We start from the raw sequence: 27,939 nt of genomic DNA, 5'->3' as shown, positions 1-27,939 counted from the left end.
AAATAGTCATCTCGCCTCATTTATCATCAACGACAGTGCAATTAAAACCGGAAATACATTTTGAACAGAGCCGATCTGTGCTGTGTATAAAAGCAACTGTCACTTCAGATGTAGTAGCTCCACATGCTGTTAAAAACCCATTATGTAAAGCAACGTTCTCATTTTCAAGCGGTACAGTCCACACTACAGGGAACAGAGGAATATACAGTGTTTTGCATTACTCTGAGATCTTTATTGTTAAGGAAGTCATTGGAGGTTTCAAAGCATGCTATAAATCTACACAGATGATTAAAGATGCATGGGACACGGGAATGCTGACCATACATTCCACTTTGTGAACACGTAGTGCAATAGAATGTATTTAACCAGACATCAATGATCCCCTGTTTTGATGGCAGGCATCATGGGAGGACAGCGCAAAGGAAACACAGTGCAGTGGAATGCACCTGCCTTCTAGAGAAACAAATTCAAATTGGTGGGGAAAGCACTGTTGATGATGGTGATGATTTTTAGCTTTGTAAAGTGTAATATTCTAATTTAGACAAGTAATTGCTATTAAAGAATCCAAATCCCCCCCCCCCCCGTGTGTGTGTGTGTGTTTAAATTAAACAGCAGCTGCATCATATACTCATTCCTAGCTCAGAAACAGTGGAAAAAATTCACAAATCATGCCAAGCCATAGCTAATAATTCTTCAGTTTATAAGGCTTACAGTGTCTAAGACTGGGTTCATGCTAAAAAAGAATCAGGAATTAACTTAATCCCTTAACATGATAACAGAATACACATTTATCTTTTGACCTAAAATTTAAGCATTTCTATAATATTCATTTTATCCCTCTAATACACAATCAAATCAACTCCATTGCATGCTGCACAAAACTGCTCATGCCTGCAACCCAAGTCACTACGCACTGCCTCACTGTCCTTAAGAAAAGTTTTAGCTCTTTCAGCTCCTCTCCACCTACATGCAGCCCCTCAGGACCAGGAGCCAACAGCATTTATTCTCTCATGTCTGAGGACACAGACAAGTGCCTCTCACTGCTGCAGCCATCTCAGTGACCCGGCCTCTTCACAAAAGCTTGAGAGAAGCTGGGGCATGAGCATAGACTTCTCCAAGGAGCAGAGGGAAAGGCCACTGCCTCACTTCTGGTCCCCATTTGTTTGATTGAACCAAGGCATTTAAGAGAAAAATACTTCTCTAAATAATGATGTCCCCATTTCTTCTGTCACATGGTTAGGTTCTAGCACTTAACTAATAACATTTTAGGCAAGTCTCACTGAAAGAAATCTTTGACTTGTTGGTGCTATCAGTTTCTTAAAGCCACACCTCTGTCTTCTGATACCGATGAAAGGCAAATATGATACCTCAAACCACACTTCATTTTACTTACATTTTAATGCTTTTGAGACTGAGACATGTCATATTTGTTGCACTTAGGTTATGAGATATTACTACAAGCTCTCATTGCATAATTAATTTATAAATGCAAATATTTAACTTACCTGTCTAATTTTAATCTATTCTAGCAGCCTCTCTTTTCTCCCACTCCTAAATCTTCCACATTCAAGAGAAGACACAGGTGTATGCAATAATGAGATTAACTGTAATCAGTTAAGCTCCTTAATAGCTTCCCCAATATAAAGTTTGCTTACCAATGCCAAATTTTAATATGGGAAAGCTATGGAATTTTTAGATGATCACTTACCAATTTTAACCTGTTCTACTGTCTACTCTTGCTGCAAAGGACAGATCTAACATTTTGTTTAAAAATCATGCTTACAACTTTGTGCCTTTGGGTAAGGGGCTGAAGAGGAGGGCTACATCTGGGATTCCATAGAGATTCTATTTAAAGTCAGGAGAGCCTTCTGATAAGGGACTTCCTTGCACTCATCTGGTGGGGAAGCGGTGGTCTCCTCTGGGTTCTCACAGCTGCTCACAATGGCAACCGCACTGAAAGACCGCCTCCTGACATTGGTATCGGAGGTGCATGATCCTCGGGCAGGGGATGTTTTCTCCAAGTTGGTGAGTTGTTGGTCTTTCCAGTCCAACTGTTTAGCACTGCAAAAGGGGGCATAGACTTCCACACTTCCTTCAAACTGCAAGCAGTTCACTTTATAGTACTTTCTCTTCACTTCCAATACGTCATTAAACCGATGGCCCCAGAGAATTTCCCTGGGAACATAGGAACTTCTAGACTGGTGGGATGTCCCAGTAGAATCACCAGTGTAGATAAATGTCACTAAAATCTCAAAATTATCTTTGGCCACTGCCTTGCGGTCAAGGGCATACAGAGGACTCTCATGGTCAATCTCGTGGACAATAGTAACTGGGGTTACTAGGATGATCTGGTCATTGACAAGTTTGAGATCTTTAAATGTCATGGTCATCCGCCCTTCGCTGTCTTCTGAGTAACGTAAAAGTTGGGCTCTCACTGTTCCCTCTACCACATGGTTTGGTCGGAAATCACCTATGCGCCACATGAGGCAAAGCTTCCCGTCTCTCATACCGATGAGGGCAAAATAGCTGAAGCGGATAGTCTGGGCTCTCTTCCGGGCAGTTGCCATCTTTGCCAAGGCTGCTCCAATGATGAAGGTGTTTATGATGCAACTTAAGATGGACTGAAGGATCACTGTCAGCACAGCCACAGAGCATTCTTCTGTGACACACCGGTAACCGTACCCTATGGTGGTTTGGGTCTCAAGGGAGAATAAAAATGCTGCCGTAAATGAATGCACATTATCAACACAAGGTGTAATGCCTGGCTCATTTAATAGATCTCCATGATGAAAGGCTATGAGCCAAAATATGGAGCCAAATATTAACCAGGAGAGAATGTAAGACAGAGAAAATATCACAAACATATGGCGCCACTTGGTATCCACAAGAGTGGTGAAAATGTCAACCATGTAGCTCCCCCATTCTCCAAAAATGTGTTTGAAGTACACGTTGCAGCTGCCATCTTTGTGGAGTAGGCGCCTTCTTGCTCTTCTCTTCTCAGCTATAGCATGTTCTGGTGGATAGCCTGGATACTTGGAGTCCACATTGACAATCCGGTAGCTACTTCCGTAATAGCTCATTTTTTCTCAAGTCCTTTAGGGCATCCAGGGGAGGATCCAGGTGGTTCGTTTTCTTTGCTTTCTTTTCTTTGCTTTTTAGTTTTCAATTAAATCCTAAAATAAAATACAGAACACAAGAAAATTAAACAACATTTTAGCTTTAGATGCCAATTTCTATCTTGACAGTAGTTTGACAAATTGGGAGCAATTTTGTTCTATCTAAAGTACCAAATACTTCATTTGAACCATGAAGACATTCAATATTGATTCAACATTTTGGTATAGAAAGAAGCTCAGTTATTATAGGAACAAACTATGCAATTAGAGAAAATAAGGTTTTTATGTATACCTAGTGTTTGAGTAAAGACTATGATTACCCCAAATGGTACCTCATAACCCTTTCTCACCTGATAGAACTGGTTTTATTCTAACACATTTTCTTGCATGAGAAAACAAAGCAATCTATAATATACAGAAGTGAAGTAAGATTCACTTACAAGATTTCCAACTACTAATGCCAGAGCAATAAAGAGTTTCTACCTTTGGTTGGTAGTGGGATGAATGCCCCCGTGTCTGGCGTAGGCAGCCCCTCACTGTGGCTTCTTCTCTGTCCCACTTGGGTTTTTCTTCTTGTCTACTTCTCCAAACAGAGCAGGATGAATAGTGACATCTACTTCTGATTAAACTCCTTTTCTCCTAGCTCCACCCTTGCCTTGATTGGAAAGAAAGCTTCCTTAACCCCAGAGGAGTTCAAACCACTCCCAGGCAAGCTGCTGGTGAGGTATAAAGTTACCTCTGCTTTTGTCTCACAGCCTTCATCCATGCTTACAGCTCTTGGGTTTTTGACACTAACAGCTCTTCTCTTTCCCTCTGAAAAGTAACAAAAATTTTGCCAAAGTTGCAAAGCTTGTTTCACTCTTAAAGGGAGCATACTAACATTCAATAGACCCCCCTCTCTTAGCTTTTGGGTGTTTTCTCTGAAGCATGTGCAGCTTTCCCTGGGCAAAACTGATTGCCAAGGAGAACAAACAGTTCTCATTTTGTGGTGTTCATGTCTAAAAACACCCAGGTCTGAAATTAAACTTTAAAAATGTGATTATCAAAATAGTCCAGCTATTTCTGTGTAATAACATCAGCACCAAGAGTTATTGGAATATGTCTTTCATATGATCCACCTGTGATAGACATATAAAAGAAATAAAGTCTAGAAAGACATGGCAGGAAGGTCCCACCATCCGTTCTGTCACAGGTAAACTCAATATGACTAAATATTACTCCTTAAAACTCATGTGTGAATTAATCACTAAAGATCTACCTCCTTCCCTACTGCGGAAGAGAAGAAAGAGTTAATGTATCTCCAGCCAGACAGAAAGAATCATTTTCTCTCTCCAGGGATCAGGCCCACTTTACAAAGAACTCTTTGTCTAGGGGACCACTCACAAGGATGGACTGTACTTATGGCCAAAAACCCTGTAAAGCATTATGGATCTCTCTCGCTCTCTCGCTCTCTGTGTGTGTGTGTGTGTGTGTGTGTGTGTGTGTGTGTGTGTGTGCCAGCCCATCCTTCAGGTCTGTTTTTAGTGGTTTTATCCTCTCTATGGCTAATCCTTGGCCTTGTTTAAGGAAAGATATTTTAATAATTGCAAGATAATGACCTAGATCTATCAAAATGCTCCTAGGAGTGCAAAGCCTAAAATATAAATATCTTTTATGTTTTACAATGCAAACATTATCTGTAATATCTGTTCATTGGTTATCAAAGGCACCTGTCTAATTAAATGTAAATGACTATGAGACAGAAACCTCTATAGTGTTGCTCATTCTTTTCTCTATACTGACCACAGAAGGCAGGAGTCTAGAATAAATTATACAAAAACAAACAACCAAACAGATCATTTCAAACTGAAGAGCAGATATAGAGGTAGAATTGTTTTCTTGCTAAATGCTTCCAAACAAGAAAATTCCTTAAGGAGAACTACCCAAAATTAGGGGAGGCTGAGCGTTAAAAAATAAAATAAAAAACAAAACACAGTTCACAGATCCAAAGCTACTGTGTGTCCCTATTCTGTTCAGCTGCCAAAAGGAAAAAAAGGGTTTTATTTGAAATGGCATTCAGTTGGCATCCAATTTGGATTCCAGGGGTGCTAGGAACTATTATAAACAAGCCACTTTTAAAACACCTTCCAAAACAGGATAATCGGTACATTAATTTGCAATTAATACGAGTTGTAAGTGAGCAAATTCGGGTCTGTGGAAAATTTGTTGTAGAGCGCTCTTAATAATTTTAGGGTTTTCAAGTTATGATTGAGAATTATGACTCAAATTCCCCACATCTCTGATAGGGTTCATCATTGCAACTATGTGGTTCAACTTATCCAGATAAGCATTTAGAGCCTGGGTAGGTTCCCACGCTTTCTTTAAAGACTCTTAACTATGGCAATGAGACATGCTTGAAACAAGTATCTGCAACCTAAGTGATAAACTATAGCTGAGACAGACCAACCCCTTTCAGCCCATGCAACTCTCATTGCAACCCACACGATAAGTGAATGGTTTAATGGAGACCTGTTTGCAAAATGGTTAAACAAAATAAACATGTATTCATCTGGTCTGTTGTGTGAACTTGAGAACTTTTCCAACTGCTTGTTATTAGCTATCAGAGGAATGTGCTTTTGGGTTCATGGGAGTTCTGTATTTCATACCCATTTCTTAGGATGAAAATCTAGCCTTTAAAATTGCCATAATGTTGGTCAGTGAGGATGGCTCAGGGAGTAAAGTTGCTTGCCACCAAGATTACTTCATAGGATCCCTGGGATACACACACTGGAAGGGGAGAATTGACTTCTGTACATTGTCCTCTAACCTCCAAACACCACATCACTCACACAAACACACAAATGTAATAAATAATATTGAATTGCTTGAATGTTTTCATAATCATTTTGCCTCCACAAATTTCATCAAGAGAAAGCATTTGCAAACCCCCAGCTTCAAGTTTTATCTTGAACTTCAAATCTAGAAAGAATACTAAATCAAGTATAATTATAAAATTATGTGATATAAAAGTCAAAGGCAGATGTTGAGTCCAGATTAGCCCATTTTGCTGGATGATAATTAGCAATGGCAACATACGCACTCTGAGTCCTTGGCTGTGAAGTGGTGCTTTCTATAGCTGGAGTTAAAACAAAAGGGACTATCACAATCAGGGTGATGAATCACTAAAATATTATCAGAATTTATTAAAACATCCAAAGGTTGTGGCTGGAGCAATGGATCAGAGGCTAAGAACACTGTCTGCTCTTACAAAGGAGCCTGGTTCAATTCCCAACACCACACGGCACCTCTCAACCTCTAAGACTATAATCCAGAGGATTCTGATCTCTTCTGGCTTCCATTGGGGACCAGCTAGGCATACAGTGCACAGGCATATATGCAAGAAATACACTCATACACATGAAATAAAATAAACCCATCTAAAGATATTTAGAAAGCTACTAAGAGGCATTCCATTTTATTTCATTTTCTGGAAGTATCTGGGGGAATATATGGATGGATGGATGGACAGATGGATGGATGGATGGATGGATGGATGGATGGATGGATGGATGGATGGGAAGAAGACAGAATTGGGGAAACATGTCTCTCCCTAATAGTCACTTTTTAAAAAAAATCTTGCTAATTATATTAAGAATAGACACTGAAAAATATTTTTTAATTCACTTTGACTATAGGTCTCTGCTTTCAGACTTTCCTTTTAATACTTTCTTTGCATGGATTCAACTTTAGGGGCACCTTTTTACTAATTCAGTGTATTTTGAATGGACCATTGACACAGCAGGGGGCATTAAAAAAACCATATGAACCCCGCACCCAATACTTGTTCTTGTTTCTCAGTGCATGAAATTGAAACATTTTCTCTTCCATTTAGCCACATCCTCCCATATTTAACTGTTTACTGAGTGAACCAATCTTGCATTTCAATCTTCAAAAATAAGTTTACCCCAACAAGTTGAGTGTACAGCACATGACCAAGACTTTGCATCCTCATACTTCACCAACGCTAAAATGCAATCTTACTTCTACCACCTACTTAGCATAAGCACATTCATTATCAGTCTTGTGTAATTCAGTATGCACCACAAAAATGAGCTAAAATATTTTCACTGAAATCCAATTATTGAAGCCAGTGGCTTTTGAGGTTAACAAGTACTTTCTTTCCCACATAAAGGATCTGAGGCAGTTGACACTCAAGTCATCAGTAATCAAATTACTCTCCTGGCAACTGCTAAATGAGATAAGTTTTGATGGGAATGTGAGAAGCTGAAGAGATGGCTGAGAGTGAGTTCTGACTATGCAAGCAATGAGACCTGATTTCAGGAGCCAGGCCTCATATAAACAGACGAGGACGTCCATGTGAATGTCTATAACCACATCACTGTATGGGACAGAGATGGAAAGGTCACAGCGCCTACAGATTGTCCAAGAGATTCCATCTCAAGTAGAGAATGAATGATAGAACAGGACACCTTACATATGCAGTATCTTTGTGTGGCTTCTACATGCATGTGCAAACTTGGGTTTTGTGGGTAGTAGGTTATCACAGAGAAACCCTAAGTTCTGAGACAGACTTCAGTTCAAGGTCTATCCTCAACTCCAAGAGCATCTTGGTATAAGCTACTGTTCTGAAATCTAATGTGTCTGTTTATGACCTGAAAGAATACAGCCTGTGTCACTGAGTCACTGTGAGGGTTGAATGAAGCAATGGGTGCCGAGCCAACATCTATTACAAGGACAGAGTAACTGTTCAATAATCATTGCCTGAATCTGAATTGTGTAAGGGTTGTTTTCTTACCATAAGATGTCAGAACATTTGTTTTCACTCTCTCAGAAAATAATCGCCCAACTGGCATGACAGGAGCAAATTGTGTGTGGTTCTCAGTAATTTTAAGTAAATTCAGAGGAAGGACCACTGTCTTGCCACTAAGCCACCAGAGCTGTTTCTCTGTCCTACTGTCTCCTCAAATCCCAGAAACCAAATGACTTTTTGTTTTATAACAACTATCTCATATGGGAGGTTTCCCATTATTTTACATACATGCATACATACACATATATGTGTATATGTGCACGTAGACATGCTCATCCAACTCAGCATGAACTCCCAAGCTTAGCAAATTCAACAGCCTAAAGAAATTCGCAAGGCGATCCCACACTCATTTGTTGTCTAGAGTAGGTGTACCTGTTTGGGTAAAACAAGTTTTGATGATTTCTCTTGTTTTTATCTTGATAACCAGCCTGCCCATCCCTGTCTTGGTTGGATGCTAGCCCACCTCTGCTTTTGTTGGATGCTAGCCCACCTCTGCCTTGGTTGGATGCTAGCCTGGGTTGCTCATACCTCAGTTTGAGCTGGATTGAGGTGAGTGCAGAAGCCATTTGGGATAAGATCAAATGTCCCTTTAAAAGACACATTTCAAACTTTGTTGTGTAATAATGAACACTTCTCCAATGACTCCTAAATTCATATTGAGAATTTGTTCAGCTGACTTCTGCTATACACTAGGTCCAGTCCCTTCTGAACATTGGAAGGCAGCCTCCTCTTTATGTGGAGTTTACATTTGTGAGTTTCACTTCAAAAAAACCATAAAAGTGACAAGGGAGACAATCAACATTACTAATAGCTTCTAGGGAAAAGGAAATATATATATATATATATATATATATATATATATATATATATAATGTATATATATAATGTATATATATAATGTATATATTATATACATATATAATAACAATGAATGCAGAAGGAACAGGAGCAAAGAAGAAAGGTACTGTGTGACACAGGCCACCAGAAAGGGTTTGACTCAGAACCTGCTATTCAGGTTCAGTGCATTTTACTTCTTGCCCCAGGTAAAATGCTTCCAAGCAGACCTGGCTCTCCATTCTATTTTGTTTTTCTAAGACCTAGTCACTATCTGGTTGTTAAGGCTCTTTTTATTTATAGGGGTGATTTGGCTGACTGTTCTACAATAATTCTAAGAGCTGGTTCTCACAGGAACCTAACATTACAGGAATTCATCTGCATTTTACCACTGAACTCAGGCTTTTGCTGTCTTTCACCTGATTTCACCCAGCTTGTATAACATCTGCCTTCTAACAGGTCTCTTGCCTGTTTCTTCCAGGGACCATTTTAAAGCTGAAATATAACATCCTGCTGCTGTGGGTACTGTCCAAAACAGCAATCTGAGCCAGCATAAGAGTGTGCAAAGGGAGCTGGTGGTGGTGGTACACGCCTTTAATCCCAGGACTTGGTAAGCAGAGGCAGACAGGTCTCTGTGAGTTCGAGGCCAGGCTAGGCCACAGAGTGAGTTCCAAGAAAGGCACAAAGTTACACAGAGAAACTCGGTCTCGAACCCCCACCCCCCAAAAAAATAAGAGTGTGTAAAGAACAGGAAGATGAAAATCAAAGGTTTGTATCTATCTGCATTTCTACCATCTGTTAGCATAATGATATCAGCACCTTACCAATGTTTTTAAGCTGATTCTATTTATATGAAGTTTGAGAATAGCACTTGGTGTATCACAAAACGTTTCCATGAGTAACAAATGGAAAACACACTAGCACTATGGATATTCTCTAGTTTTATTGTATGTCGTTAACCTAAATAAATATCTATCCTTCAGTAGCTCATCATACTGAGTATTTATCTAGTCTCATAGAGATGGATGTCCAGGCTATGATATGAAAGATGAATTGGAGTTAACTAAGTAACAGAAAAGAATAATTGTTTCTCAGGAAGAGGAACACCCAATGATAAAAGAAACAACTACTCTGTGTGTGTGTGTGTGTGTGTGTGTGTGTGTGTGTGTGTGTGTGTGTGTGTTTGGGGGATTTGGGAGGGAGGAATCAGAAGATGTAGCTGAAGCCTCCCCTCACTATGTTTCTAGAACAGGGCCACCTGATGATACAGGGATGACCAATCAGAATTCCACAGTCAAAATTGAAGAAATTACATAAAGGTTTTCTAGTGCTGTTATCTAAGGCCACTCCAGGAAGTCAGGAGGCCAGTGGTGAGACACTGAGTACTGAAAGGTTCAAGAGGACATAGGTATCACTCCTTAGGAGACAGTCTCAGACATTCCATCTTGCCTTGTCTCATGCTTTGGCCCAGAGTTGCTTCATACTGTAAAAAAATTCTTTGATTCTCTGAACTGAAAGTTTTTCATTATTTTTCATCTTTATATCAACCAGTGACAATTTTCATTGCTTGAACAACAAAGCATTGAAAAATCAACTTGATGCCAACAGAAAATATCATCTATGTGCAAGAATATAGTTTCATCAGTTTTCTTAACTACATTTAAACTATCAGCAGATCCTAGTTATTAGAATTAGTTTCCTCAATATTTTTTCCTCTTGTCAAAACCATCTTATCTTCAAAGGACCTTGTTTTCAGAGGACCATAGTGAAAGTGTCTCAAGGGGTCTTTGTGTTTTGTTTTTTCTCCACTTTATTCTTTTGTAGAAAGTGAAATCAAAACCTTTTGTAGAAAGTGTTGGATTAAGAAACAGTCTTCCCATCCACAATGGAGTATTTTGCATAATCCCTTCTACACACAGAGTAGTGGTATCTGGCCTCTACTCATTTCTCATTAATCTACAATAGAAAGAGTCCTTCATTATATCTTTAGTCTTTTCTAATTTTTATATGTGTGTGATGTGTGTGTAGTGTCATGTGTGGCATTAGATGTGTGTGTGTGTGTGTGTGTGTGTGTGTGTGTGTGTGTGTGTGTGTTCCACTGTTCAGGTGGAGGGGGTGGAGGCCAAATGTTGACAATGGGACATCTTCCTAACCATTTCTCCTCTTAAGTTTTGAGAGGAGTTCTGTCATGGATTTGAGGACTTAAAGCTACACTGGCTAGAGAGCTTCTCTTGGAAAACTGTCTCTGCATCTCTGCATACCCCTCCCCAGTGCTGGAGTTCGAGGTACACATTGCCTTTTTTCTGAGTGCCAAGCATCTGAACTCAGTTCTTCATGCTTTTGAAGCAAACACTATGACTGGTACACATAATACAAGCGTGTGCTTTTTTCTTGTGTTAATTTGCCTGTTACATTTCATAGACTCCTTTATTTCACTCTGAGAAGGAAAATTTCCCTGCATCAACATCATGCAATGTTGGGCAGTTGTAACTAGGGACATGAGATCTGCAAAGCCCACAATCTCTAATTTTTGGCTCTTTATAGAAGTGTCCCTAAACCCTAAACCTGCTCTAATACATGATTGAATTATTGACTGTATTGCATCATAGAAAAGATCATAAGCTACACGAGGAAAGGACCACATTAATCTTTTCACTTCTGCATCCCTTGTAGCTAATACAATATGTGGCATGCAAGCATTCACTAATTGTAACCTGATGGAATGGATGAGCAAACATTGGAAAGACAATATTTCTTATCAAAGAACCTATAGTCCTAAGATCATCAACACTCTAACAATACTGACACTCTTCAAAATTCCAGATCCCAATTATCCTGCTTCTTCTCTCTTTAACTTCAAATCCAAAATTTAAATAAATTCTGTTTGCAAATTTCTTAGCAACAACTATAGGCTTTAGCATAATAGCTGAGTGCAAGTGTGTTACAGAATTCTCTAGAAATACGGTATTTTTTAAAAATTTACTTGGTACTGAAAAGTGTTTTCCTAGAACTAGGGGTATAGTTCAGTAGGTAGAACACTTGTCCAGTAGGCAAGAGGCCCTGGGTTCAACCTCAGCATCACAGAGGGTGTAGTGGTATAGACCCTACACTACTAGTATCTTCTTAGCCCTGGAGAAGGGCCAGCAAGAGAATCAGAAGTTCAAGGTCATACACGGCTGCATAAGAAGTTTGAAGACAGCCTGGAATCTAGTTAGTCTGTCTCTAAATAATTAAATAAATGAAATGGAAAAATAAAAGGTGTTTAAATTGATCTATAACTGAAATTGTGTAAATGGGGCACTCCCAGTACCAGTGTAAATTATTAAATGTTCACTTTAGAGGTATATCTAAATGTATAAATGAATACGTGTGCATGTATATTAATTTTAGCTATTTCTAAAGGTTAGCTAGTATATGTGAAAATATACTACATAGTTGGAGTAGGAGAAAGAGTCTTCCTCAGGGATAAGCTACCTAATTGACTATTTAACATTAAGAGTTCAGACTTGAAAACATATACACAAGCAACATCAAATGGGCTCAGCAGATTGTATGTATATATTTAGGTATTTATATGTGTGTATATACATAAACATATATTCCTGTATATAATTACATACATACACACATATATGTAATAGTTATATATAATGTATACTAATTTATATACACACACACACACACATATATATATATATATATATATAGTTATTTATACTTATGGTATAATAATTAAACAAACACAGGCCATGACTTCAAGAGGGAGCAGAAGAGGAGCACATGGGAGGGATGGAGGGAGGAAAGGAAAAGAAGAAAGTGATATATTTTCATCTTAAAAAACCTAAAAAATCAGTACAAATCTAAGTTACAGAAATTTGGACTAGACTAGAATTTTTAATAGAAAACTTCATTCTAGAACTTTATCATGAATGGCCACAAAAACCCACCAAAAGAGAAAAGAAAGCTGTTTGTGATGATTTTTTTTACTTTTCCCAACCATCTAAAAAGCATGGGTTTGTACAGGTAATGTGAATAACAAGATTTACTCTGTAAATATTAAAAGTGATACATGAAAAACAAGTAATATGATTTGACACAAGTAGAAATATGATTATTAAACAGTTTGAACAATATAATTTTAAAGCTTAAATACATTTAAACACAGGGAAGTGTGATATAGAGCAAAATATGAATTGCAACTCTATCAGTTTAGTGTGATTATTTATTCTCCTTTTTCTTCTATTTGTTATTTGTGTGTTTCTATATCTTGAATTTTACAATAGGAAGCTACAAAAGTGCCTGAGTGAGTAAGGGTGTTTGCTGTGCAAGCCTGAGGACCTGAGTTCAGATTCCAGAACCCATGAAAACAGCCTGGCACATTCCAGTGCACTTTTGAAACCAGCCCTGTAGTTGGGGAGCAGAGACTGGAGGATGGCTGTGACTTGCTGGCCACCAGCCTAGATTTAGTTTAAGTGAGAGACCCTGTCTCAATGGTATAAGGCAGAGTGTGAGACATCAAGACACCTATTTCCCTACTCTACCGCACATGTGCATATACCACACGCTACACATACACACACACACACACACACACACACACACACACACACAAACACACACACTCACTCACAAAGAGAGAGAGAGAGAGAGAGAGAGAGAGAGAGAGAGAGAGAGAGAGAGAGAGAGAATTTCTACAGTAAACACATCTTTTGCAAAAAGAAATCCAGGTATTTTCAGTTCAAAATGTGAAAACTGCCAATTCTGAGGCCCTCTAAAGAGAAAACAAACCAATAGCAATCTACAAGCATTTATTAGACCTTTTAAAAGGCAGTTATAAATAGCCCAGAGAAGCAGACAGTCTTACAGACATCTAAAGTCAGACATTGATGCGGTAATTTTTGCTGGAACAATTCACAGAAACAAATATAGTGACATTTAATTCCTCTAAGTAAAACCAGATCTCCTTTGAAACATGGAGGCTGGGGGAAGAGAGAGTTGATCAGATCTGGACACTGAGAACAATTGGGAAACCATGAAAGCTGCTGTAATCTATCAGGGCTATATAAAGCAACGTTGGTTCAGGAGGCACAGAAGTGCACATGTCCCCTTTAGAACCACCTGTTCTGCCTTCCCCATTCCAGGCCATATTAAAGGGCTAATACCTTAACTTCTTGGCTCTATTGAGCCAAGTATGTTTTTCAGAATCTTTCTTTTATCTTTGGAAAGAAAACATTAAAAGCTGTGCTGTTGTGTACAGGATTGTGATATATAAGAACAGACTTTGAAACCCCAAAGAAATAGGAAGTGGATGAATGCTATACACAGTTATTGGGATGCACATTTGCATACATAGCCTAAACTAGTGGCTTCTTATGAATATATCTCAATGCAATCTACACACATACAAACCCATACTCAGGACAGCACTGCAGTGTGTTTGGATGTGTGGTCCTCTAACAGCTTGCTTTTGAAATCCCAGAGAAGTAAATGACATTTGCAGATTCTGGGAATTGTTTTAGCTCTGTCATACTATATAGTACCATGTGATTCTTATACATCCTCAAGACTGAAATCCACTTCTTTAAAATCTTATTGAGACTAGCTATGGAAAGGCAAGAATTTGGGTTCAAATGTTTGATGGCTCACTAGGAAGATTTGGCATTTTTGGAATAGGTTAGGATGTCCAGAACTCAGCGAATTTGTTTTTGTTTGTTTGTTTGTTTGTTTTTAGTTTGTATTTGTTGTGTAAGAGAACTACCTTTATAAGCAGGTACCTGCTCATCTGCATCTTTGAGAAAACTGTTGTTCTGGACATGAAATGAGGCTTTGCTCTGGAACCTACTCTCAAAAGACAGAATTTAGTGAAGGTTGAACAGTAGGGCTTATAGTTACAATTACTTCAAATGAATCAACTAGCATGAATCAGGGTCACCTTTTGCAGAGCATCACCATCTTCCAGTATAGGTTTTTATGACAAGAGCATTAAGCGGCATTCTTGTGAGTATATCTGCTGTAAGATGTGCAACCTCCAAGACTTGTTTTAAAGTTCACTTTCACGTCTAATTGTCTTGACCTTTGGGTTACTTCAGGAAGATGTGACAGAACTGCCCAGAACTCCTAGCATCACTAAGAATATAAATCATGTGATACCCGGCACTCACACCCCCTCCACCATCCCAAGGGTAACAAAACAGTCTCCATTGTAGTTCCAATGCCAGGTTCCCTATGACTGACCCATAATAGATTCCAGACAGTTTTATTTGAAAGCTGCTTTGATTATACCTAACTGTGCATTCCCAAACAAATGTAACTTATGGAAAGCATATGTGCCACGACTTTTGACCTTCTCAGTTCAGCATTAATAGTATTCCAACAGAAACCCAACTCTGGTGTCTCTGTTACTATTTTCTCATTTGTGATGAGGGCCTGTGAACTGTCCTCTCTGGCAACACAAAGGCTATTTATTAGTCTATTGCATCTGCTGGGAATCAGTGAACTCACAGATGTGTTATGCTTGTAGACTAGGAACTCCCTGGATAGTGTCTACAACTTCTCTGACCTTTAAATGATTCAGTTTCTGTTTTAAGTTGTCAAAATGAAAACTCAGGGCATCTTTATTGGGGAGGAAAATGAAGCAACCGTTAACATTTGTTGGCTCAACTCCCATTTCCCCAGTGGATACAGAAAAGATAGCCTCCAACGAAGATCCAAATACACAGCCTCTTAAGGATTCTGCACACTGCATGCTGCTAGAAAGTGGGATTAGCTTTCTATCAGTGTGTGCATTCTCAAGGCTCCTTAGGTGGGAAGCAAAACCACTGAATAGTTTACAGATGATTTAGGTAGATGGCAAGACTAAAGTGTGTTTGATAGGCCCTTGAATTTCCATGAATCTGATTTTCTGTGCTTTCTCTTCTCATCATACTTTTTGTTCCCTTGATGGTGCTGTAGATTAACCCAGCATGACCTGATTTGGAAGGTTTGAATTTCATTATTCATGAATGTCTGCACAAAGTGACAACCCAAATCAGTAACATTTTCCTTAGAAAGGCAAGTGAGATATGGCTTGGCCCCAGTGTTTCACAGCCTAGAATATTCATTTTGGTGGGACCTAGAGAGTCAGGCTAAGGGTAGATAGAGGCATTTGTTAGCTATATCTCCTTGTAAAAGGGTAAAACTTTCTCTTAAGTGTCTCTGTTTCACAGCCAAATGTACGGATGCCTACAATGGTGCTAAAAACATGAAAAAGGTTTCATGTATTTGATTTAAATCAGTATTCAACTGTATCTATGCTGAATTGGACTAAGGATTGGGATGATTCTTATTGCCTTTAAAGAAACTCAGCCTTGGGCTATCTGAGATGTCCTCTCAAAGAGCCATCTCAGAAAGCAGACCTCTGTGACAGAATAGTATCAGAGTGACTGAGGCTAGAACTCCATGCAAGAGAAAGTTGATTTTGCTTGAGACCTTCCCAGCATCTAAGATTCCAACCTGCAATTTAATGATATGCTTCTGTGGTTAACTGTGCTTCCTTAGATAATGAAGAAAGTTAGGGCCATACATAAATAAACTTTAAAAGGAAAATAATGAGAAATTGAACTGTGTTTGACTCAGAGTATGCTGGTGCTTTGTAAAGAACACTCATTCATGTACCTGGATGTTGTTCACATTGGCTTTGTGTTCCCTGAAATCAATGAGCAGATAAAGACAATGGATATAGGTAGATTCCTAGGCAAAGAGCAGTTTATGAATTCAAACGTTAATTCCTAAGTTTAATTCATTAAGCAATCAGTGTGCCTATGAAAATTTGAGTGATGCTTGGCTCAAACAAATGCATTTCCAACATGGCAATCAAAACTTTTTAGTCACCAAAGATTTACACAACATAGAAATGCAGAAAACAAATTTTAATCTATTTTGAAACCAGAAATGGGTGTGATCATGGTGCCTTGTAAGAAATTCCCAAGTAATTAATAAAAATATTATGTTGGGGGAAAATAAAGATTAGTTACAATTTTAACTGTAGTCCATATGTTGCTAACCCCTACCCCTTTGGTTTGTGGTTGCCTGGAGAAGAATACAGAGATGAGCCAATAACTTTCTTTGGAAATAAAATTTGATTTTGTTATCACTTAATCAAAATGCCATTTTATATCCATATACAATAAATGTCATTTGCAAGAAATTCATCCACTGATAGGTCTGGGAATTCTTTTGAGGTTTAAAATACAACTGAAGACTGTGCTAAGGATGCTGGTTACTTTCATTCATAGAATTTAGGAACAGAAGAAGAAATGCTGTATTGGCACTGTTTCTAAGACATAAAACTTCACTGAGTCCAAGTCTCTTGTCACTTTCTGTAAGGGCAAATTGGGGACCTTAATTGAAAAAAGGAAAAATTGAAGGGTTGAGGCTAAGCTCAAGGTACCTGCCTAGCATGTGTGAGGCCATATAAACACACAATTAGGAACCAGCCCTCCAAGGCAGATTTCCAGCCAGTTGTGAGTGTTCCCATGCCAGCTCCCATATCCACAAACATTTTTTTAAAAGGACACATATCAAGCTAAGAAAATATTTGTGCTTTTATTCATTCACATTTGGCTAAATGGCACTAGAATCTTTTGGAAGCCAAGAATTATAAGGCTGACTCTTTGACCCTCTGGGATTTCCACTTGGATCCCAGCTCTCTCTCTACCAGAGCTGCAAAAACATGACAACTGCTTGGGTCTGCCTATTGCAGCAAGCAAAGCAGGTCTCCACTTCCTTTCCCAAGAATGCCCTCTTCTGTTTTGAAGCAAAAAGTACCTTGTATGGAGACAACACACTGAAACTGTTAGTCTTGCCTATGTGTGACATGCTGCACTTCTTTCCCTGAAGAGATTTTACTCTAAGTTCTATATAATGGCACTAATCAAACATCAACTATAGAAGCAATGATGGACAAGATGTCAAAAAGTGTGGCACAACCTCAAAGGTCATTGGTGATGCCAACCAAGATTCATCTATGAGTTTCCTGTTTCTGCTTTTAGGGACACCACCCTCATACTGCTTCATGTCTTCTCTCAGGGTTACAAGTGCCTGGCCACTTAACGCCTGCTTCCTAATGATAATCATCCAATATAGGTTTCAATAAATCTTTTTTGAAGTTATAACTTAAAACTTTCATTTTATATATGTGTTGTACATGGACTGTATTTCACAGGGAGAATTTCATACACATTTATAGCATCCCATCCCATCCCCTGACATCTCATCCTATCATCCCTTTTCTCCCCACCTCTCTTTCTCATTAGCTTTCTTTTGTTCCCCTAGACAGTTTTATTCCTACTTAATTTATATTATATAATATGTATTAAGTGGAAATAAATATATATAAATATATAAAATTATAAATAAATACATATGCATATGATTTTATGTATCTGTATAAAGTCTGGAAACTGTATATTAAAACATTATATTAGTCTAAAACTAGTTTAATTTGCTTAATATGATTAACTCTAGTTGTATCCATTTTCCTACAAGAAGATATAACTCCAGTCTTCTTTGTGGCCACAGAAATTCCACAGTGCACACACACACACATCTATTCCTCTGTTATTGGACAGAACTCAACCAGTGAAGCCAGTACCAGCACCTGTAGACCAACTTTAAAAAGGACAACCCAGAGGTGGGCACAAAATTTATAATTCCATCTCTGTGGTTCTACCCAGAGGTCTGACTAGCACTTATGATACTATCACCTATTAATTGTATCCTTTGTTGTTATTGTAATTCTTCTTGTTTTTGTTTTGTTTTGAGACCTCATGTAGCCCTGGCTGACCTGGAACTCATAAATATCTACCTGCTTTTGCTCCTCAAGTTCTAGGATTAAAGACATGTGCTACCAGACAGACTCTACTAAGTATAATTTACGTTATATTTATATTTTTATTTTGTTAATTACCTAGCTACAAGAGAAATTGAAGTAGTTTACTAAAGGTGTATTAAAAAAAAAAACACTAAGATTTCAATCCAGTTCTCTATAAGTAGACAATTGCCAGTCTTTTGTGTGTAAGGCTGAGCCTGGTTTCTAGAATTAAACACATTTTATTCTGTTCTTCTATCTCTCTGTACCAGGTTGCTGTAAGATAAGCACAGCTTACCTGAGGTATATCCATTACAACAGGGTACACCAATACATTGAGTAACTATCAGCCTATTAACCTTGACTGGACTAAATCATTAAGAATCTGAAGCCTCTTCACTTGGGAGGTAGAGGCAGGAGGATCTCTGTGACTATGAGGCCAACCTGGTCTAGAGAGGGAATGCCAGGACAGACAGGACTACAAAGACAGATCCTGTTTTGAGAAGGAAGGAAGGAAGGAAGGAAGGAAGGAAGGAGGGAGGGAAGGAAGGAGGGAGGGAGGGAGGGAAGGAGGGAGGAAGGGAGGAGGGAGGGAGGGAGGAAGGGAGGGAGGGAGGGAGGAAGGGAGGAGGGAGGGAGGGAGGGAGGAATGGAGGAAGGAAGGAATAAAAGAAGGAAGGAAGACCAATCTAAAGTCTCTTGTAGCAAGAGGCCAAGGAAGTCCTGATAGGTCATCCAGTTATGCTTTTGCGTGGACAGTGTTCAGTCTTTTCACACATGAGATTATCATCCAGTGATTGGATGAGAAACAATTGGAAACCCTTTGGAATTAAACCAAAATGTTTGAACACAACAGGGAATACAATTCAGTGTGGATTATGTCATAGAGCATCCTGAGAAGGGTGGCAAGGACAAAGCTTCCTTTGCACACTTCCAAAGTATACAAGTTTATCTCTGTATTGATTCCTTCTGCAAGCAGATGCTTGGCTCTTGTGAGTGAACTAGTCCTAGTCCCAAAGACTCAAGATTGGGCTGGGTGTGTTAATACACACCTGTAATCCAGTATAGGAGGTAGTAGGAGAATTGTGAGTCTGATGCCAGCCTGAGCCATGTAGTGAGACCCTGCCTCAAAAGCAAATTAATAAAAGTCTGGAGAGATGCTTTTTCAGAGCCTCATGTTTGGTGTCCAGAAATATGGCAGCTCACAGGCATCTGTAACTTTAGTTCCAGGAGAACTGATGCCTTCTTCCTACCTCTTTGGTCATCAGGCACATACCTGATGCATGTACACACCTGCAGAAAAAAAAAAAAACCACTCAGACGCATAAAATAAAAACAAATCACTTTTTGTGTCTGAAGAGATGTCTCAGCAGTTAGGAGCACTTGTGTTTTTAGAGGATTGGGGTTTGTGTCCCAGTACCCACAGGCTGGCTCACAACCATTTTTAACTCTAGTTTCAGGGAATCTGATGTTCTTTCTGACTTCCATGGACATCAGGGAGGCATGCAGTACACATACATACATGAAGGTAAAATAACATTCTTAAAAATAAAAAAAGTATTCAAAGAAACATTAAAATCAATTAATAATAGTCAATGCTTTAAAGGAAAAGGAGTGTGTGTGTGTGTGTGTGTGTGTGTGTGTGTGTGTGTGTGTGTGTATGTAGGCATATAAGACTGGTTCTTGAGTTGTGAGTTTGAACATTAGTCAACAACCCAATCCTGCCGCATATATTTCTATATTTTCTGTGAATAGTCCAAGGCCATTTTCAATAAACTAAGATGATCATCTGTTTGCTTTCTCTTCCAAGAACATTCTTAAACTGTGATTAGATGATGTCGTCTAGTTGTGTTAATAATATTGCTCTGAGATTATTAGATATATGAAGGAGGAGGTTACAGAAGCCTGGCCCCAAATCAAAGGGATGTCTTTGTCAGTATCAACCCAGCATCAATGAAATGAAAAGTAATTTACACCATGACAGATAACTAAGGAGGCACTGCCAGGCAAAATTAGAGATGGATGAACACCTGAGACAAGGTAAGTCAATAGACATGAAAGATTAGTTAGTGGGGTTGGCTAGATGACTCAATCAGTAAACCCTTGCTGTGCACACATAGGGATTTGAGCTCAGATACCTAGTACCCACAGAAAGAGTCAGGAGTAGCAGCACATGCCAATAATCATAGCCCTTGGGAGTCAGAGACAGGCAGATTTTTGCAGCTCACAGGCTAGCTTTAAATGAGCTCTGGCTTTAGTGAGACAGAAGTTGTCTCAGAAAAAAAAGGCGGAAAGCAATAGAGGAATATACCAGATGCTTTCGTCCATATACACATGCAACACTAACAGAAATATATGCACCAAAATGCACACACAACACACATGCAAAAATTTAGTTTAATAAAAGGGAAACATTCTGTGAATTTACTGTACAACATGTTGAGTATGTTAAGTAATATGTTTCAGCTTTTGAAATTTGCCAAGGAATATATTTTAAATGGGAAATTTTGTCATTCCAGTGTGTGTGTGTGTGTGTGTGTGTGTGTGTGTGTGTGTGTGTGTTTATAATTGTTATTTGTCAACTAAAAATAAGCAAATGAAGCCTAAAGTTTTGTTCATATCAGCATTGCTTGTAATATCCAGAACCTGGAAACAACCTAGATGCCCTTCAACTGAAGAATGGATAAAGAAAATGTGGTACATATACACAATGGAGTGCTACTCAGCAGAGAAAAACAATGACATCCTGAGGTTTGCAGGCAAATGGATGGATCTAGAAAAAAATCATCCTGAGTGAGGTAACCCAGACTCAGAAGGATGAACATGGTATGTACTCACTCATAGGAGGATACTAGAGGTAAAACAAAGATGACTAGACTGCTACACAACTCCAGGGAGGCTATCTAGAAAATGGGACCCTAGGAAAGACACAGGGATCACCCAATGACAGAGAAATGGATGAGATCTACATGAACAACCTGGACAACAGTGGGAGTAATAAAAGGCAAGTTTCGAGGGAAAGAGAGCTTAGGGGAGCAGGAGATCCCAGCTGCATCAAGAACAGAAAGGGAGAATGAGGAATAACAGACCATGATAAATGAAGACCACATAAGAACAGGAATAGGCAGAGTGCTGGAGAGGTCCCCAGAAATCCACAATGATACATCCTCTGTAGACTGCTGGCAATGGTCGTGAGAAAGCCTGATCTGACGTAGTCTGGTGATCAGATGGCCAAACACCCTAACTGTTGTGCTGGAACTCTCGTCCAATAACTGATGGAAGTGGATGCAGAGATCCTTGGCCAGGCCCTAGGTGGAGCTCCAGGAGTCCAATTGTCAAGAAAGAGGAGGGACTGTAAGAGCGTGAATGGTTGAGACCAAGATTGGAGAGTCACAGGGACAAATAGCCAAATGAATGGAAGCAGATGAATTCTGCTGTGGAGCCCCCAGCTGGATCAGTCCCTCTGGATAAATGAGACAATTGAATAGCTTGAACTGTTTGGGAGGCATCAAGTCTGTGGGACCCGGACCTGTCCTTAGTGCATGAGCTGGCTGTTTGGAACCTTGGGCTTACACAGGGACTCTTTGCTCAGCCTGGAAGGAGGGGACTGGAGCTGCCTTTACTGAATCCACCAGGTTTAAATTAATCCCCAGGGGAGTCTGGTCCCTGGAGGAGATGGGAATGGAGGGGAGGGACTGGGAGGAAGGTGGGGGCCGGGGCGGGAGGGGGGAGGACAGGGGAACCTATGGCTGATGTGTAAAATTAAAACACAAATATAATAAATTTAAAAATGCAAAAAAAACATAAAGAGAGACATTTCCATTATCTCTAAAGACATTTAATATCTCTAAAGACTATAAAGAGAAAGCAGCCAGCCCTCTGAGTCTGTTGACTTCACTGCTGACACTGCTGAACCACTGGTTGTGACAGGAAGTTTTCATGGCATCTTGCATGTGGGCTTGGAGAGCTGAGCACACTGGGGTGGGAAAGGAGTACTTTCATTAGGAGAAGAGACTAATTCTTCCCTTAGCTACAAATTTGAAGCATTTAGGTTTGTAGATAATATAATGACCAGCATACTGGGGGTGGGGTAGAATTTGAGATTATACACTGAAGGATATTCATTGGACATATTGAAAATTTAGCTATGATTGGAAAAGAACAGAAGTTTCACGCATTTTCTTGGGAAAATATGTAGAGCAAAAAAGTCAGAGCTTTAATTAGCTTAATGGATAAGAAAAGAGGAAAGACAAGAAAAAGAGACTATAGAGTTCAGGAATTTAGATAAGTGACCATGTGTAGTGTGTAGTAGATTCAGGCTAACAAGCCTTACCCAATATGAAGGCCCCAGATATGAAGTTGAGTCTAGGGACCTCCATATACAGATGGTATAAGAATATGATACAATCCTCAGCCAGAGAAGAAGAGCTTCTTATGTGTCTGGCACTTCATGTCCAGGAACATGCTTAATTCTTCTCCCTGGGACCCTGGAAACCAGGAATCAATACCATCCCCTCCCTTGGATAAGAAATGTCATTTAACTAGCTTGGCAGACTTTCCAGGATGAACAGGAACTATTGGAGTATGAAGAACTCCTCTCATTCCGTTGCTAATGTTTTGTGTTAGGAAGTACTTTACCATAAAGACATGCTTCTCTGATGCCACTACAGCTTGAAGCTGTTACGAGCAAAATGAGAAATGGTTGATGTGGCGATATAATGTGTACCCTAATAAAATTTACCTGAAGATCAGAGGACAAAACAAGCCACTAGATTAAACATAGAGGCCAGGCAGTGGTCGCACACACCTTTAATCCTAGCACTGGGGAGACAGAGATTCATCTGGATCTCTGTGAGTTCAAAGCCACTCTGGACTAGTGAGATTGACTCAGTCTAGGAGAGAAAACATAGCCAGGCAGTGGTGACACACACCTTTAATCCCTGTACTGGGAAGCACACACGCCTTTAATCCCAGGAAATGATGGCTAGGTGGAGAAAGGTATATAAGGCATGATGAGACAGGAACTGAAGGCTTTTAGGCAGAAGCGTCCCTTTTAGTTAGAAGCCTTTTCAGCTAAGCCTTTTTGGCTGAGGAAGCTCTTTCAGCTGAAGCCCTTTCAGGCTGAGGAGTCCTAGAGGTGAGATGTGGCATGTCCCTTTGTCTCTCTGATCTTTCAGCATTTATCCCGATATCTGGCAACTGTGGTTTTTTTGTTTTTTGTTTTGTTTTGTTTTGTTTTGTTTTGTTTTGTTTTGTTTTGTTTTGTTTTGTTGTGTGTGTGTGTGTTTCTTTATTAAGACCATTTAGGAATTCATGTTACAGGTTGGAGGCAGAATCATTATTAATATGTCTTGAGACACTTATTTCTTACAATTTAGGCATAGGTTCAGGAGAGAATTAGCTTTAAGGAATGTTGGTTGTGTCCCCAAGAAATGTGCTACAATGCCATGTTGATAAGAATCCTCAGAAATATTGAGCTCAGAACCTGGAGCTGAGAGCACTACCTGTGGCATCAAATGACCTTGGCTGTAGAGACTGGAGGAGGTCACAGGCAGGGAAGTTAGAGAAGCTGGTCCCTCAAAGCTCATCTGAGTTTAGCCCAGACATGGAGCAAACGAACTGTGAGACAAGGGACAAAGGCCAATACAGTGGAAAACAAACATCTTTACCAGAAAATTCAAAGCAACTATTAAAACAACAACAACAACAACAACAAAATAACAGATTTTGATCCACAAAGAATTTCCAGTGAAAGTAATAAAAAGCTGTTTAAGTGGAGATATCTTAGATCTGAAGGTCCACTGAAAGCATTTTTTTTAAACAGACTCTGTAATGGTAAAAATGAGATGTAGGAAATAATACAAGAATAAGTGAAGGAAAAACTATTAAAGATATACACTCTTGTACTTGTATTCAACATCTTTATCAAACATCATAGTAAAACAGCCTTTTCTAGGTTAGACATTCCTATTGCTGTCTTGGAGCTGAGAGGTTGTAACCATCCATAAGAGAACCTCATAAGATCACAGTTATTAACATGACCTACAGTAGAAAGCCATGGCTCATGAGATCTTCATCTGGCCTTCTTCTTCAGATTCCAATGATCACTGGCGATAAGCAATTGGTTGGGGTGGGATTTCTTGGTGGGGTAGCTGTCCATGAATTTGCTCAAGCTATCTCCCAATAGTGTAGCTGCCCTTTGAGTCAACTCTGTCCCTATAAGTAACCACTAAAAACTCATAGGTTCACTTTAATAGACTTGAATGGAATTCTTTCTTTGGTTTGTGGATGATCTAACTAGGGTTATTAATCCATTCCTTATATTTTCTCATTTCTTATGCTGTCTATTTGGTGATCTAAATTTTCCCAGATAATTAAAACAGCTCCAAGTAGCTGACACCCTTGCATGCAGAAATTGGAAAATCATACACACATACATACATGTATATATATATATATATATATATATATATATATGCAAAAGAGACAGAGTTCCTGCTTTGTGATGCTTGTCTTACTAAGAACTAAGGTTACAGATTTAATACTCTTATCAACAAGAATGTTTTGTCACTAATATTTTTAACAATAGACACCATCCTGAGACTATTTGTTTGAAATTTGTGTAATCAAAGGGTTTATGGAGGAATTTCCTGCATTTGTTAAGGAGTTAGGCTAGATAACTCTGAAGTTCTCTTTTAGCAGTAAGATGCTAAAAGGCTTCATGTTACAATGTTTTCACCAACAAACACACAGTATTTACTCCAGTATTAGGAGATGAACAATGGAGAATAGCTGCCCAAGAGGATTAAAAATAAAACTGTCACAAAGGCTTCATCATCTTATTAGGATCCAAGCACTTGAATCTTCTGATTTAAAAGAAGAATTACGAGCTTTGCTGTCACATCAACAGGAAATGTCATTCCTTTTCATGTCTGGTTGCTATCTTTGCTTTTGATCAGTGTTGACTTTTCTGGTTTAGTTGACTTGTTTTCAGTTTTATTTTTCGATCTGCCTGTAGCTCAAAGCTTAAAAACATTATCAACAATGGGATGAGAAGGAGTTCACATGTGATCAGGGATTTTCTGAGCCACCATTAAGGAAAACTCAGGAAACCATACATGATAGCATATTTAACACAGAGTCTCTTTATGCACCCACATCTGAACTCGAACCCATAATGTAGACCATATTTACCTTAAACTGTTAGTTCCCAAGTACTGTGATAATTAGTATATGCTACTACAGTACTAGAGAAACAGAGCAGGAGAATGACTAACAGTTCAAGGTCAATATGGTCTACATTCTGGGTTCTAGTTCAGATATGCGTGCATAGAGAGACTCGTGTCACCCCGACTAGCTATTTTGCACCTTAAAAAAATAGTTAATTCCAAAAATTAAATTTGATAGTGCTGTGGAATAACAGAGGTCCTGTCAATGTTTAGAAATTGTTCATTAAGCTTAAGTACTTGAGTCAAACAAGGGCTGATCTGAAACAGCCACATGACAGTGACAGATGAAGCCATTGGACAGATTCACTCAATAGTGGATGCTTTGGTATGGGTCAACTTTAAAAGATCAAAATATAAAATTGTTAATCTTTATTACACCATTACACAGAAGAGAATGTGCCTGGCCCTAAATCATCTTGACTCTGCTTCTTCCTCATGCCAGCCCATTCTAACATACCATCTCTCACCTCAGCTGCATCACTAGCCAGAGACTGGTCTCATCAACAGAGTGAGGCCCAGGGTGGAACACAGTTATCAAACAGCAAAATCCATGGCTGAACACATCAAAGTTGTTAATTTTTCTAGAACTCCCTTTTGTTATTCTACCTTCCCCACTACAAACTTACAATTGGCTGAAATTTTCTCAAATCTGAGAACAGAGTGGGTGTTCTTGGATCTGAGCCATTTGTTGCAATATCACTCTGAGTTCAGCTATTAAATCAAGTCACTCTTTACACCAGACTTTCCTTCTTCTTGAAAATGGAGCTAATAACAATTATCTCTGTGTATTTGTAGTCCCTATGTACCAGGTACCATATCAGCAGAGATTTTATACTATCTTGAGACTGATACTGTTAAAGGCTTTTCGGAAGGAAGTGGGGGAAAAGCTGAAAAACTAGGGAAGGTCACTCTTGTGGAGTAGCCAATTCTGACTGGATGGTAAGCTCTCAGAAGCTCTGCAGACTCTAAATCACCCTCCTCTGAGTTCTCAGGGTGGTTCAAAGACTTACAGGAATTGAAGGGAAGGCAGAGATTCGTGTTCTTTATAAGTAAGATACTTCTGGCCAAATCTATGACCCCGCACCTACATAGTCTTAGAATCGCCATACAGTCAAACTATACTTTTTCCTAATTGTGTCTTTTCTGCTAGTGAAATGAAACTTGCAAACATGGGATTGCCAGAGTGTTATTTACTCTATAGCATCAGTTGAAATAAAATAAGGAATGGAAGTAATTAATAGAAGACAAGCATTAAATTTTAGAAAGCCTGGTGATTTTTTTTTTTTTTATCCCTTGCAGATTCTCATGTTTAGGGGGTAGGGTGTTTCTCTTCACTAAAGACCTTTCAGTAGATACTTTCTATATACATTCTAATAATAATCTGTCCTCATATTTTTAGTTGTGAAGAAGTAATTATGACAAAATCACCACAGAAGTATGACTTATCTCACAGTTTCAAGTCCTTCATATTCTTTTGTTGTCACTCGGAGGCAGTAGAAGGTGACAAAGACGTACAGCATAGCTTTGTTTTATGAATGCCCATTTGCACAGGAAATTAAAGACTCACTTCTTCCACACCAGCCACATCGAGATGCAAACATAATGTTCCACTGGTGAAGTCGCTCCCCTTTTAGTCTCTTTCTCTGAATGTCGCTTCCCTTAAGAAATCTATAAATGGCACTTACATTCTTAGTCTGTTTGGTTCAACACTCTCTAGAGATGACACGAAAGGAAAAAAGAATTCCCAGTTATCGGCCTTGTCATAATAAAGCATGCCTACATAGACCAGAAGATGCAGGTACCCATCAAAAGCCTTGACACAGAAAGCATGAGCTTAAGGGAACAGATGATCAGGAAAATAGCCCAGGCTTGGACCACTTTGTATACGACAGCAAGATCTTACCTTGGTTACAGATCCAAACCCTGTGACCTTTCTATCTTCAATAGGACCGTAGCGAACACACCTCATTCTCTTTTCTCTGTGCCCTTCTAGCTCACGCTCTGAGGCTGTCAGCACCTACCACCATGGAGATGAGAAACCCCACAGCAGAATCTCGCTCTTTTTTGCCTTTCCGGACGCATTCAGCACAGACAAAAGCCAGA

General features: G+C 39.1%; 1 protein-coding gene across 1 annotated transcript; it reads right to left on the bottom strand.

Annotated features, from left to right (window-relative positions):
* Nucleotides 1-203: 203 nt before the first annotated feature.
* Kcnj16 (potassium inwardly rectifying channel subfamily J member 16) lies at nt 204-27,939 on the bottom strand. The gene is made up of 2 exons (XM_036197599.1): nt 27,740-27,939; nt 204-3,173 (listed from the first exon to the last, which is right to left on the bottom strand). The coding sequence occupies exon 2, from the start codon at nt 3,078-3,080 to the stop codon at nt 1,821-1,823; it is 1,260 nt and encodes a 419-aa protein (XP_036053492.1). The 5' UTR covers nt 3,081-3,173; nt 27,740-27,939; the 3' UTR covers nt 204-1,820.

Source organism: Onychomys torridus, chromosome 8, assembly GCF_903995425.1.
Source record: "Onychomys torridus chromosome 8, mOncTor1.1, whole genome shotgun sequence".
NCBI lineage: Eukaryota > Metazoa > Chordata > Mammalia > Rodentia > Cricetidae > Onychomys > Onychomys torridus.
This window is presented reverse-complemented; position numbering and strand designations above follow the sequence as displayed.

Coding starts and splice junctions, on each gene's coding strand:
- Kcnj16 (XM_036197599.1), bottom strand. CDS start 3,080: ATGAGCTATTACGGAAGTAGCTACCGGATTGTCAATGTGGACTCCAAG.